General features: G+C 37.7%; 1 protein-coding gene across 1 annotated transcript in view; it reads left to right on the forward strand.

Annotated features, from left to right (window-relative positions):
* The window catches only part of LOC140640659 (uncharacterized), a 33601-nt gene extending 27976 nt beyond the window's left edge, over positions 1-5625 (forward strand). Inside the window, exon 4 of the mRNA XM_072840248.1 lies at positions 4888-5625. Within this exon, the coding sequence (XP_072696349.1) occupies positions 4888-4976 (89 nt within the window). The 3' untranslated portion in view covers positions 4977-5625. The remainder of the gene's footprint in view (positions 1-4887) is intronic.
* Positions 5626-15076: the final 9451 nt, after the last annotated feature.

Genomic DNA, 15076 nt, shown 5'->3' on the forward strand with positions numbered 1-15076 from the left:
CCATCCCAGGACCCCAGGATCACGCCCTGTGCAGAAGGCAGATGCTCAACCACTGAGCCACTCAGGAGTCCCTTCAATTTCTTTTATGTGTTCTATAGTTTTCAGAGTACAGATTTTTTACCTCTTTATTTAGGTTTATTTCTGGGTATCTTATTGTTTTCGATGCAGTTGTAAATGGGATCAATTCCTTGATTTTTTTTCCTGCTGCTTCATTATTGGTGTATAGAAATGCAACCACTTTCTGCACATTGATTTTTATATCCTTCGACTGCTAATTCATGTATCAGTTCTAGCAACTTTTTTGTGGAGTCTTCCAGATTTTCTGCATAGAGTATCGTGTCATCTGTGAATAGTGAAAGTTTGACTTCTTCCTTGCTGAATTGGATGCCTTTTTAAAATTTCTTTTTATTGTCTGATTGCTGAGGTTAGGACTCCCAGTTCTAGTACTGTGTTAAATAACAATGGTGAGAGTGGACATCCCTGTCTCGTTCCTGAGCATAGAGGAAAAAGCTCACAGTTTACCCCCATTGAGGGTGATATTAGCTGTGGGTCTTTTGTATACAGCCTTTATAATGTTGAGCTATGTTTCCTCTATCCCTACTTTGTTGAGGGCTTTTTTTTTTTTTTTTTTAAAGCATAAGTACAACAATACAGGCTGTTGGTTACAGGAGCAGAAATCAGAAAAACACAGAGTCATATCTGTGTTGAAATATAGAGATCTTCCAACTTTTGTTAGAGCTACCTGAATCTAGATCTTAAAAAATATTTTTGATATGATTAGATTCTATATAAGTTTTATATAAGCTTGTTTTTAAGTATAAGTGAGGTGTAGGTTACGGAGAATAGTGCTCTAGTTTGTCAGTTTAACATGAGACAATTTTTCCTGCTTCTGTTCTCTATGCATATCTACTTGAAATCCTTATGTGAGTGGCTACAGTTGTTGCACCAGTGATTTTATTTGAAGTTCCCACTGTAATTCTTGTCCACTTGAGCTATAAGAACTGACAGCATCTTCTGTTGCTGTCATGACTCCTTAGGCACAGGGAGTGCGGCTCACTAAGATAGTGTTTATTTTATAGAGTAATAATCTTTTGTTAAATGTTGTTCTCACTTCTATTCCAAAAAGTGCCACTGCCAAATAAAAATTTCACTTTTAAGGAGAAAACATGTACTAGACAGTCAGGATTTAGTATAGGGTTCGTGCTTTTGGCTTCTGGTAATAAATTATTTCTTTGAAGTAAGCTATTAATGTGTGGTTATATAGAAATATAATGGGTTAAAGAGAGATTCATGTGTGCACACAGAGATACAGAAAGAGATGGAGGAAAGGAGAGAGAAATACCACATTCTCTTTTCCAGGTTTATGCTTTCCATCAGAACCTTGAGAAAATAATCCAGCTTGTATAAATAACTGCAGCCCTTACTGAATTTCTGTTGATTTTTTTTGGAGAGAAGTTGTATTGAGATTGTCATAGTCACTATGACCTCTGCTTTTTAAGTAGATATTGGGAACAACCTCTCTCTCTAAGGAAAAGGTTAGGTGTTTGAGTTAGAGATACAGAATGCACAGGGTACCCTAGCCTGACCTTCTAGCTGTTCAGTTGAGGACATTTCCTACTTCTCTTCCTAGTAGTGTTTTTTTTTTTTTTAATCAATAAAGTGGTGTCTTTGACAGCCTCTCTCTATGACAGCACTTCTTGGCATTCTTTCTTATAACTTAGGGGACTTTCTTTAGCAAATTTATTTCTTCACAATTTCCAATAGTTCCCGGTAGCAGCTCCCCATGGTGTAGCTTCTTTAGAGCTGATTTGATCCCAGGCCTCTTGTTTACTCCTATAGAAACATTGTCTGTTCCTAGCCTGCCTTTTTAGTCTCAACTTCATACTAGTTCTTTCTGTTCTTCCTCAATGGACTTATCTATATATCAATACACTTGCAGTTTTTTGCATGTGATCCCGTTTCATATTCCTGCCCTTTATGTCAGCACCCAACTCTGGATCAGAGGTTATTTTTTTCTGTGATTTCTCAGATGGAATTAACCACTAACTCCTTTGTGCCCATCATATATATATATACACGCTAACAATTGTTATAAGCATCTGTAATTCTTTGTTGTTTTTTATATCTCCTTTGAGTGGAGCAAAAAGCCCTGCCCAAATTGTAGATTCTTGAATAAATAATAATCTTTTAAGCCACTAAATTTTAGAGTATTTTATTATGCAGTTATAGAAACTGAAATAGATTTTGGTATTTGGAAGTGTGGTGACATGTAACAGAAACCTAAAAATGTAACAGTAGTTGAGGCCAAACTAGGAATAGACAATGGGCAGAAGCGGGAGGGCTTTGAAAAAATTGGTGGAAACCCGGTAGCCCTTGAGGAGGAAGTCAGTGAAGGTTTAAAGGAAAGTAAAAAAAAAAAAAAATCATTTGGAGTTAGTGAAAAGATCCTTGATATGTAATAGAAGAAAGTTTAGCAACATTGTCACCTATGATAATGTAGAAAGTAGGAAATGGTTTGCTTGATGACAGTGGATTGTATGATAAAGGTATTCCAGGGATGTTTTCTGGTTGTTTCTTGCTGCTTGTAATAAAATATGATAGGAGAGAGTGCTATGGTATGAATCATTGTGTCCTCCAAAATTCTTAGGTTAAATCTTAATGCCCATATGATGATATTAGCATTTGGGGCCTTTGGGGAGATACCTGGGTCATGAGGCTGGAGCCCTCATAAATGGGAGTAGTGCTTTTGTAAAAGAACCCCACAGAGCTGACTAGCCCCTTCCACCATGAGAGAATACAGTGACAGGTTGGCAGTTTGCAATGTAGAAGAGAGTCTTCACTAGAACCCAACCATGTTGGCACCCTGATCTTGGGCTTCTAGCCTCCAGAACTGTGAGAAATAAATTTTTGTTTATGAGCCACACTGGCATTTTGTTAAAGTAATCTGATCAGAATAAGATAAACTAAGAAAAGAATTGTTAAATATAAAGGAACCAGAACTTACTGAGTTCAAAAATAAAACTCTCTTTTCTAGTTTCTCCAGATGGCAGACAATTCTCAAATTAAGAAAAGTCTAATGGAAAAAAAAAAAACCAACTTAAAAATAAAATAAAAACTTGAAAAAAAAAAAGAAAAAGGAGAAAAGTCAAGTGGAAAGAGATCAAATCTAGAATATTTTCAGAAAAAGATCCAACTACACTATTGTCATTTAACAGTGAAGCCAAGGGAATGATTATAAAACTCTTTTTTGAGGCCTCAGGAAATTTAATGTCATACCTCGCAAAGATAGTAGTTTCTTTAAGGAGCTGAGGACCTGCAGTGCTTCATAGATCTTCCTTATTAAACACAAAAGATTCTCTAAGAATTTTAAGAGCACTGTCTCTCAGAACCTTATGGGAAGCTCAAGGAGTTATTTTGAAGTTTATGGGTGTTAATGTAGTGGATTATGAATTGGTTCACATGAAGTCCATACACTTTTTAAAAAAAAAAATACTTGTTTTTAAGAGCATTTTTAGGTTCAGAACAAAACTGAGCAGAAAGCACAGGGTTCCCCATATCCTCCGTCCCTCTCATACACTGGAGTGGTGCATTTGTTAAAATCAGTGAGCCTAAAAAAAAAAAAAAAAAAAAAAATCAGTGAGCCTGCGCAGACACATCATTATAGCTCCTGGCCCATAGTTTACATTAGGATTCACTCTTGGTGTGTGTACAGTGGGTTTGGGCAAGTGTATAATGACACATATCTAACATTATAATATCATACAGAATATTCTTACTGCCCTAAAAATCTTCTATGGTTGCTTATTCATCTAGTCCTCCCCCCAACCCCTGACAAACTAATCTTTACTGTTTTCATAGTTTTGCCTTTTCCAGAGTGTCATACGGTTGGAGTCATATAGTATGTAACCTTGTCAGATTGGCTTCTTTTGCTTAGTAATATGCATTTAAACTTCTTCCATCTTTTCATGGTTTGATGGCTCATTTCTTTTAAACACTGAGTAGTATTCTGTTGTCTGTATGGTTTATCCATTCACCTCCAGAAGGACATTGTGACCGTTTCTAAGGTTTGGCAGTTGGGCGTAAAGCTGCTATACACCGTGTGCAAGTTTTCGTGCAGACATAAATTTTCAACTCTTTTGGGTTAATACCAAGGAGTGTGATGTCTGTATGGTATTATAAGAGTATGTTTAGTTTTGCAGAAAACTGCCAAATTGTCTTCCAAAGTTTCTGTATCATTTTCCATTTCTACCAGCAATTAATGAGATTTCCTGTTACTCCATATCCTCACCAACATTAAGTGTTGTCAGTTTTCTGGATTTTGGCCGTTCTGGTAGGTGTGTAATAGTATCTTATTTTAATTTGTATTTTCCTAATATGATGTTGAACATCTTTTTATATGCTTATTTGCCATCTGTGTATCTTCTTTGGTAGGCTTATTCAGATCTTTTGCCCAGTTTTTAATCTGGTGGTTCTTTTTCTTACTTTTGAGTTTTAAGAATTCTTTGCATATTTTAGGTAATAGTACTTTATCAATATGTCTTTTGCAATATTTTCTCAGAGTCTGTGGCTTGTTTTCTAATTCTTGTGATCCACATAGTTTTTAAAAGGAGTATATCAATTTAGACTGAAAGGCACAGAGACAGTACAAAATGAAAAGAGGCCTTTGGATCTCAAACTTCTACAGTTAAGAAGAATGCCAAGAACAGGCTATTTACCATGGAACTTACAGCCCAGAGTAGGAAGACATGAACCACATGGATCATTCCCTAGTTGAAGAATTGGCAGCATATGCCCAGCTGGGTTTTAAACTTTTAATGGACCTGTGTCTGCTTCTTCATTTTGTATTCATGTTTGTGGAGATAGATAACTTATCTTTTTTGTTTACAGCTCTTCAGATCAAGAGGAACTATACTCAAGGGGCTATATCTAAGGAACTGTACCCAAGAAGTTCATCCATACCTGGACCTCAAGCCTGAGCCTAGTAGCTGCGGGTATTGGGGGAGGGAATGAGTATATTTTTTGCATGTTGGAAGGATGTGAACTGCTGTGGCCAGAAGGTGGACTGAAGCATATGGTATTTTGAAAACTGATTTCAACAATATTTGTGATTACACGTGTTCTTCTAGAACCATGCCACTTAGAAGCTGAGTGTATTTCTCCTCTTCTTGAACTTGTGTTGGCCTTTGAATTGAGGAGCTGATATGACTTATAAGGAAGTTAGGTCAGAAAAGGTGGTACTGTTTTTTGCCTGGCTCTCTCAGGTTGCTTACCTTTGGAACCTAGCCACTATAGTATGAGGAAGCCTAGTCTACATACAGAAGCTATGTGAAGCCAGCCAGGGTTTCATCTGACAGCGTCAGCCATCAGACACATTAGTGAATGAGGCTTTATTTAATTTCAGTCCCCAGCCTTTGAGCCACCCTGGTTGATGCTAAGTGGAGCAGAGACAAGCTGTTTAAATTGCAGATTCATGAGCAAAGTAAACGGTGTCTTGGTCAATATTAGGGTTATTTATTTATTTTTTTTGTAGCCATAGTAACTGAAATAATTAGAAAGATATATAGTTTTAGAGTTTGTTTTTTAATTAAGTTTTGGTAATAAAGTTTTGCTGTTTTATGAAATGAATTGGAAAACATTTCATCTTTTATTTGGTATGGAATAATTTAAATAACATTGTGGTTGTTACTTAACTGTTAGAATTCAGATTAAAAAAAAATATTTTATTTATTTATTCATGAGAGACACTCAGAGAAGCAGAGACATTGGCAGAGGGAGAAGCAGGCTCCTTGTGGGGAGCCCGATGTAGGACTTGATCCCAGGACCTTGGATCAAGACCTGAGCCAAAGGCGAATGCTCAACCACTGAGCCACCCAGGTGCCCCTAGAATTCAGGTTTAAAGGTTTTTTGGATGTGTTATTGAAAATAATAGCTGCCTGAGTGGCTCAGTCATTTAAGCATTGGGCTTTTGATTTGTGCTTGGGTCATGATCTTAGGGGTCATGGGATTGAGCTCTTGAATCAAGCTCTGTGCTCAGCAGAGTCTACTTGTCCCTTTCCCTCTGTTCTTCCCACAGTTCATGCACACTCTCCACCTCTGTCTCTCAAATAATAAGATCTAAATAAATAAATAAATAAATAAATAAATAAATAAATAAATAAAAATGATAGTCACCTTTCTAGTCTTTCTTTGGTAATTTTGGGTTTACTACTTGGTTTAATTTGGGTTATTTATATTTTCTAGGAAATAATACATTTATTCTTTCCCAGTCTTGCTAATATTTGTTTTGTTTTATATTCTTAAGCAGTTAAAAAAACACGTTTTTGGAATTACCAACTTTCTGTATCACTAATTATATCTGTTATTTTTATTCATTCTTTTTATTTTCTTTTGGTTACTTTTATGCTTTTTTTAACCTTAAGGTAAATATAACATTCATGTGATTGTCATTTTCTTCATAATGAAAGGATTTAGGGGCATAAATTTTTACTTAAGTATGGCTTTTGCTGTGTTCTGTGCATTTTTTTTATGTATTTATCTTTCCATTAATTTATAGGGAGCCTGTGATTTTTCCTCTTTGATCAGTTAATTTTCAAATTTTAAGATGTTTCAAACCATTTAAAAATTATTTCTAGTGTCATTAAATCATGATCAGTGACTGTGGTCTGTAATATACTTACTGTTGAATATTTGTTATAGTTTGCTTTATGGAAATATCTATATGAACAAATTAAAATATAAGTTCTCTCACTGAGTGAAATAAAATTCCATGTTGTCTTAGTTTAGATGTAAGAAAGAGGCATCCTACCCTTTGAAACCATTCTGTCCCCTGAATTCTTGCACTTTGGGCCTGTGATAGCAGTGGCAACTTTGATGATCTCTGATTTACCTTGGCAGTGGGTGGTGGTAGTGGTGGTAGTGTTGTTATTATTCTTTCCTTATCTTGAAGAACAGCACCTGGCTTCTGTTGAGATGGATGTTTTAGGTCTGTGGTTTAGGTATTAATCTTCTTATTAAATGGTCACTTTGCTACACCATTAGTGTCCTCTTCCAAAAACACTTTCTTATTTTTTGCAGTGTGGATAGGCTGAAAACATTTCCAATCTTTAAGTTCTAGTTCCTTCTTTCTTTCTTCTTCTTTTTTTTTTTTTTTTAGCTTAACAATTTTACCATAAATATTCAGGAGGGACCAGGTCATTCCTTCAATACTTTGCTTAGAGATCTGAGTCCTCAGCTAAATAGCTGATGTATTGCTTGCAAGTTCTACCTTCCACAAAACACTACAACATGAACACAGTTCTGCCAGGTTCTTTGTCACTTTAAATTAAGGATCATCTTTTCTTCAGTTTCCAATAATGTGTTCCTTATTTCCATCTGAAACCTAATCATAGTGCGCTTGTGGTCTGTATTGCTACCAGCATTCCGTTCAGGATTATTTAAATATTTTCTAAGAAGATTGAAGTTTTTTTTCCACCTCTCCTCTTTTCTTTCTGGGACCTCACCAGAATGGCCCTTTCATTTTGAGCATGCACCTCTAAACTTTTTCAGCCACTATTTGTTATCCAGTACCAAAGCCACTTCTACATTTTTAGATATTTGTTATAGGAGCACTCCACTCTCAGTTCCAAAATCTGTAGTAGTCCAGGTTCTCCAGAGAAACAACCTGTGGAGGCTGAGAATTCCCAGGATCTGCTGTTTGAACCTGGAGGCCCAAGAAAGTCAGTGGAGTAATCCATTCCAAATTTGAAGGCCTGAGAACCAGAGGAGCCGGTGGTATAAATCGCAGTCCAAGGTCAGGAGAAGATGAAATGAGAGATCTCAGCTCAAATGATGAAGTGGGAAGAAAGGAACAAATTCCTCCTTCCTCTATCTTTTAATTCTGTTTAGGCTCTCAACAGATTAGATGCCCTTCCACACTGAGAAAGGCAGTCCACTGAGGCCAACAATCCAAATGCTATTCTCTGGAAACAGCTCTAACAGATAAACTCAGATATAATATGGGCACCTCAAGACCACTGAAGTTTATATATAAAACTAACCATCAGGGCAGCCCTGGTGGCGCAGCGGTTTGGCGCCACCTGCAGCCCGAGGTGTGATCCTGGAGACCTAGGATCGAGTCCCACGTCGGGCTCCCTGCATGGAGCCTGCTTCTCCCTCTCCTTCTGCCTGTGTCTCTGCCTCTCTCTGTGTGTCTATGAATAAATAAATAAAATCTAAAAAAATAAAAAATAAAAAAAAATAAAACTAACCATCAGTAATTCATTAGTAGATGAATTTAAGGAAGAGGTACTCTAGAGATCTGCCTGAATAGTGGATTGGAAAAATCAAGAGTAAGATATCTAAAAACTAAGAACAAATACGTTAAAAAAAAAAAAAAAGAATTAGGACAAAGACATTCACTTAAAACTCAATTTTCATATACTGTTTCTATGGAAATTCTGAAAGTTGTGCATTATCAAAATAATGTTATGAACCAAGGGAGAAGAAAACCAAGTTTAAGAAATAAGGTCTAACACAAAAGAGAAGCAAAGGAATTTTACAAAGTGTTGGTGAAAAGAGATACCAAATGACAGTTGTGTAGCAGGCCTGAAAATAAACCAATTTAGATTGAAACAGGTCAGAAGACTTAAGGAGAGACTTCTTCAAGAAGATGAAATTAGTAAAATTACCTAATGGGTTTGAGTGTATTGAGAAAAGATTTATACAAGATTTGGAGAACATGGGGGATAAATATTAAATGTACAGAAAAGCGAAAAATGAAAAAAGATAATTTTTAGATTTTATTTATTTATTTAAGAGAGTGAGAGAGAACACAAGCGAGGAGTGAGGGTGGGGGTGGGTGTTGCAGAGGGAGAAACAAACTTCCTGCTGAGCAGGGTGCCCGTCTTGGGGCTCAATCCTGGGACCCTGGGATCATGACCTGAGCTGAAGGCAGATGCTTAACTGACTGAACCACCCAGGTGCTCCAAGACTATTATTCTTAATAAACAGGTATGATAGAAAAAAGCTGGTTACCGGTGGGGGCAGCAAGAGTAGCGATTGGATAGGAAAAAAGATGGATTTTGATCTGTCATGATAAGGTTTTGGAAGAACAAGGAACCCGTGTATGTGTTTGTGTGTTGAGAATGGTGGTTATATTTGAAAACTAAATTCTCATCTTTTCTAATAAATATTTTTAGTAGGTATTAATGCCTTTAATTAAAAGTAAGAATGTAAGATTATAAGAATATTATTTAGCAGATGGGGATAAACACCAAAGCCCAGCAGAAAGGGTTGAAAACAATTGCTTCAGGAGTAATTTGACATGTGTGGGGCCTAGTGTTTTTTTTTTTTTTTTTTTTAAAGATTTTATTTATTTATTCATGAGAGACACACACACACACACAGAGGCAGAGACACAGGCAGAGCGAGAAGCAGGCTCCATGCAGGGAGCCTGATGTGGGAATCGATCCTGGGACTCCAGAATCAGGCCCTGGGCTGAAGGCAGGCGCTCAACTGCTGAGCCATCTAGGGATCCCCGCCTAGTGTTTTTTATAGCAAGTCTTGTAAAGTTTTAAATGATGTACATGTATAGCTCTTAAAAATAAAACCTCCAGAAACCTAAACTAAAAAGAAATAATGAGAGAAGACAGACTTGATAGATCCAAGAGATATAATATCAGAAGGAGTTCCACAAGGTTAAAAAAAGAGAGAAAATGTTAAGACCTTGTATCAGAAGAAAGACCTAAGCTTGCATCTTGAAGCATTCCCTCACCTCAACCCAAGTTTTAATTAGGGTTAATGAGAAAAACTAATATTAAGTATATGCCTATAAAATTTTCAAATTCCAAGGGTAATGATAAAATCTTATTGGATTCTAGATAAAAAGACAAAACAAAAACAAGTTACTCGCAAAGGAAAAAAAAATGATACTGAGATTGAGTTTCCTGTATACAGCTTTGGAGACTAGAAGCTGATAGGATAATATGAATGGATTAGTGAGGAAATTATACCCCATGAATCCTATAGTCGGCTAAACTTTCAGTTACTTGTCAGAGAGAAAAATATATACAGATGTGTGAGGATTCAGGGATTAGAGAAGTCTTGAGGAAGTACACTAACAAAAGTGAATAGTAACAGTAGAATATGAGAGGAAATAGTGCTAAGTAATAAAGTAAGTATACACATGTTCAATCTCATTGGATGGTGATAGACTGTTGGAAAATACTTATAAAGAAGTATTCTGATTTCACCAGCTTTCAACTTGAAGATTTTTAAAATAGAAATTTGAAAGGCTTTTCCTGGATTCACTAATTTCTCTTACAGTCTTTTCTTCTAATTCAGGAATAGTGCTTCTTTAGAAATGACTAATTCCAGGGCAGGAAAAGTAGGACAATAAGCCTGCATTGTTTTAACATGCCAGAAGGGAAGGAGTTGCTCAGAGATGAATGGGAACATGTCAAAAGGACAGAGATTGCATGCAGAAGATCTACTGGGGAGTACTTTTGGGAAAAATACTCATAAGGAAGTGAATAAAGCAGGATTGGAAGAGAGAGAAGTTGGACTGTGATGCAATTAACTTTCTGAATATGGAACTCTGGACCTGAGATGGCTCTTCAGAGTTTTTCTGAATTGAGACAAGGGGACTGGCCCTTATACCTCTCATGGTCCATTTATTTGATGTGGGTTTCCTCTGGAAAGGGAGCATAACATACCCTTGAGTGAGGAAGCTCCCTTCAATTGAGGTTAGTTCCTAGGGAGATGCCAGTTGGGAGCTGCTGCATACAGTATTTTCACACCTGGGGTAGAGTGCCTCTGTCCTTAGGAAAGACCTAGAGAGTACATCCTGACAGTTTCCAGTATCATCTATTTGCTTTATATGATAAGTGTACTCCATCTGGGATTAGTTCCTCTAGGGTTATGATTGGTCTCTGTGGAAATAGGATGGTAAATAGGACTTAACTCCTTAACTCTAGTCTTTCTTGCTATAGCTGGTCCTGGGGCCACAACTAATAATTCATTATATCCTTGTGCTACCAATTCTAGATTTCCCCTTACCTTTGGCTAATGCCTCTGCTGGTCTAGACAGATTATCTGAGGTCATTGAGTCTCTTATATCTCAGAAGTTCTGAGGCCTAGTCACCATGCTCTCTCTAGTCTCCAGATTGTGGCTTTTGTATTTGTCCATTTGTTGTCAAAATTAGACAAAGGAGGGATCCCTGGGTGGCGCAGCGGTTTAGCGCCTGCCTTTGGCCCAGGGCGTGATCCTGGAGACCCTGGATCGAATCCCACATCGGGCTCCCGGTGCATGGAGCCTGCTTCTCCCTCTGCCTGTGTTTCTGCCTCTCTCTCTCTCTCTGTGTGACTATCATAAATAAATAAAAATTAAAAAAAAATTAGACAAAGGAGACACCTTTCATATATACTCTTCATATGACAAACATGTTTGCCATCTGGGTGATAAAAACGTATTTCCCTCTTAGATAAAAATACAGAAGTCCTATCTCTTCATGATGACGAAAGTCAGTTACTTCTCCCAGATTAGTGATTTTTCTCCTTGCCCTCTGGTCTCTTGGCCAGAGGTGCTTGAAGTGACCAGGTGGCAGTTGTAACTTAAACTTTAATGAGCTGTATCGCTTGGTGAGAACAGAATCTGTAGCTTTGTAGAAGCTAGCATTGCTGGGAAGGGAAATATGAATTGCTAAATGGGTCACTGGGAATGATGGCAAGTGAGGCCATTCCTCCTTTACCATTTTGTTTCCTGGCTATATGTATTTTACTTATTACAGATGCAGCACCATATAATGCTGATTGATTTAGAGTATAACTGCATTTCGGTGGAGGGTAGATACTATCCATGCGGTATCATCTCCAAAGGGGTGCTTCAGTCATGTCTTTAGAATGGCTCTTCCATTGCTCTTAGGCTGGCAGCTTCTGAATATGATAGGACTGGTGAATCCCATGGTCTTTGCTTATATCCTTTGCTATAAAGAGGATCCCTTGGTCTGAAGTAATATTATGTAGGATATAGTTAAAGTGGATCTGAAATGTTGTTAGCTCTCAGGAAGTGGTGCTAAGGCCTTATGGTTGGGAAAGGCAAATCCATACTAATATGTGTTGATTTTTGTCAGGTGAATCACTTCCTTCCAGAGTGAAAAGGGTCCAGTGTAATCAATTTGTGCTGAGTCTTGATCTCTTTGAGGGAATGAATGTATCATATTGGGGGCTCAGCTTTGATCTCTGTTACTGGCAGGTTGGATCATCTGCAGTAGTGATTGGCTAGATCAGCCTTGGTGAGAAGGAGTCCATACTGTCGGGCCCTTGCATAGCCTCTGTGGCTGCCACCTGGCTACTTTGTCCCTTATGCCAGCACTAAGGTGACAGTGGCAGATGCTACATGATTTCAGTTGGTTAGTATTCTGCATACTTGGTTGTTTCCTGCCTCTTTTTTGGTTGGTATTCTCTAGTAGGTATTAATATGTGAATACAAATATTCTCATATGTTGTGGCCACTCACACAGGCCTGTCCTCTTGCCCTGTCCCCAGGAAAACCAGTTAAGAGATTTTGTAATATTTTAGATGAGAGTTAAAGGGGTCCTGAGTTAGCAGAGTGCCAGTGAATATATCAGTAAACATGTCTGAGCAGTGTTTCAGGTTAGGTTTGTGACATTTTGGAGACTCCAAAGTTTTCAACCTGATTGATTAGGAGGATCAGAAATCCATTTTAATGATAGAAGTGATTTAGGAAAAAGCTGGTCTGTAGGTAGGAGAGATACATTTTGTTTTGGACCACCAGACTGTTAGAAATCCTGGTCTGGAACTCAAGCAAGAAGTCAGAATTAGAAACAAATATGTAGCCATGTCATAAATCTACCGATTTCAAAACTCAGAACTACAGGGAAGAGTTTATGTGCTATCACTGCTCCGATACACCATTTACGGTCCTCAACCAGGTGCCTCTTGGGGGAATGGGAATATGAGGGAGAAAACTAAACAGCAACAAAAAATACGGGGAAATTGTTTTAATAAGGTTTAAAACTAAGGCTCATATAAGAATTTAAAAATTTCAACAGTGCTTAATGTCTTAATATAACTGCTCAGGGTCTCAGCTTCTCACTTTAAGATAGCATCTGCATTTGTGAAACAGAGGTGGCTTCTGTGATCTTACTGCTTGAAGTCAGGATTCTCAGATTCACATACTGTCTCAAGGCCCCCCTGGTTGCTGTGGTGATATCCTTTGTTGGTTGCTGCTCTCCCAAGTCCCAGCACTTGGGACTCCTCTCCTGCAGTTTGGTCAGAGCCTAGTGATACTTCTTGGCTAATCTGGCCTCTGGTGTTAGAGATCTGGCCAGAAGTTAGAGTCAACTCAGCTTAAGTGGGCTCACTTTGAGCGATCTTCACCTATACTCAAAACCCTCAACTGGCAAGCTTCCTAGTTAGATGTTCTCGGGTTTAATCTATGCCAACCTTGGGTACTAAGAGACTTTTTCTGACCAGGCTCGGAAATTTATTTTGATACTTTCTTGTTCATTTGCCTTTTAATTTGTTTAGTATCTGTTACTACCCACCCTTCCCTTCCAACACACATGCACACTAGAATATCAGTGGATGACAATGGGGATCTTGTTATTTCTTGTTCGTTGCTAAGTCACAAGCTCCAAGGAAAGTACTTGTTACATGGTTGACCATTAATAGATCTTTATCAAGCCAACAAAGGACAGAAATTATAGGCGAAATCCCTAAGGAAGAATATATCATGTGAGAACAAGATGAGGAATTAAACTGTTTAGTATATCTTTTACCTTCTATTTTAGAGGTAGAAGACAGAAGAGGTTCCAGGGAAGGAAACAGAAGAACTGATCTGAAGTAGGAAGAGGATGGAGGGCAGTAATGTGGGAGAAGCCTATGTCAGTAAAGAGCAGTAATCATTGTTGTCAAAAGCTCCAGAAGTAGAGTAAGAGTGACTGAATATGACAACTTGGAGTTTATTGATGATTTTGGGGAAAGTACCAACACAGGGATATGCAGAAACTCAGATCTCAAGGAATTGCACCATAAGAGGGAGAAGAGAGTTGTGGCAGCATGTAAAATCTTTTATGAAGGTTGACAGTGAGAGGAAGAAGAGATTAAATATGTCACTGGAGTCTTCAGAAATAGGACTCGAGGAGGGCTTTTTCCCTTCAAGACAGAAGAGACTTAGTGTTGCAATATGTAGGGAGACTTGGTGGAGGAAATGAAAACAAGAGATGGTTTATGAATTAAGGTCTCAGAACTTAACTGGGAAAGGGTGAGATCAACATTAGAAAGGAAGACAAAAAGGAAAGAAGAATGGTGGATGCCAAATAGAAAATCTGAAGCAAAAGGGAAGAAGAACTTAAAGGAATTTACATCAGATTTTGCTTGTTGACATAAGGTGTTCAGGTTCTCTGTTAACAGTGCCTATATGCAGAACCCTGTGAAACATTGTGAAACAAGGCCATGTCATAAGGCTTGGCCTGCTGTCCCTGCACTAATTTTGCATATTCTTTGACCCTATCTTGACTGAAGGTGAGGCCATATTCCCTGGAAATGACTTCCCAGAGAATTTTGAAGGAGAGAGAGTTCTTTAGTTTTTATTCAGACTCAGATGGGATGCTTAATCGAGGGCCAATTATCTTTCCCCATGGGGAAATTAATTTCCAGGGAGAGACCTGAGTGCTCTGGAGTTTCTTAGAATTGATAGGAGGATCTCAATAGATGTCAAACTGAACTCTCTGATCCTGGGTTATGTAGTTAATATGGATAATTCAGGTAGAACATGTTTTAGATTCCTTTATATCTCATCAAATAAAATTTATTTACTCTGAATGTTTCTTGCTACTTGGTTCTCTTAAGAGTTGAGACAGAGTCCACTGGTGTCTTATTTTTATTATCCTATAGTAATTAAGAGTTTATAGGCTGATGAGAAAATTATCTGATAAAGTAACTTTCTCTTTGTTCTTTATTCTACTGATTCATTGTATATGGATTTTGTAAAATGTTTTTTTGGACAAGATGAAATATACCACCTACACAAAGAAGTACATAATGAGCACATTTAGAGTTAAAATATTTATTTAAA

Source organism: Canis lupus, chromosome 9 (assembly GCF_048164855.1).
Source record: "Canis lupus baileyi chromosome 9, mCanLup2.hap1, whole genome shotgun sequence".
Lineage (NCBI taxonomy): Eukaryota > Metazoa > Chordata > Mammalia > Carnivora > Canidae > Canis > Canis lupus.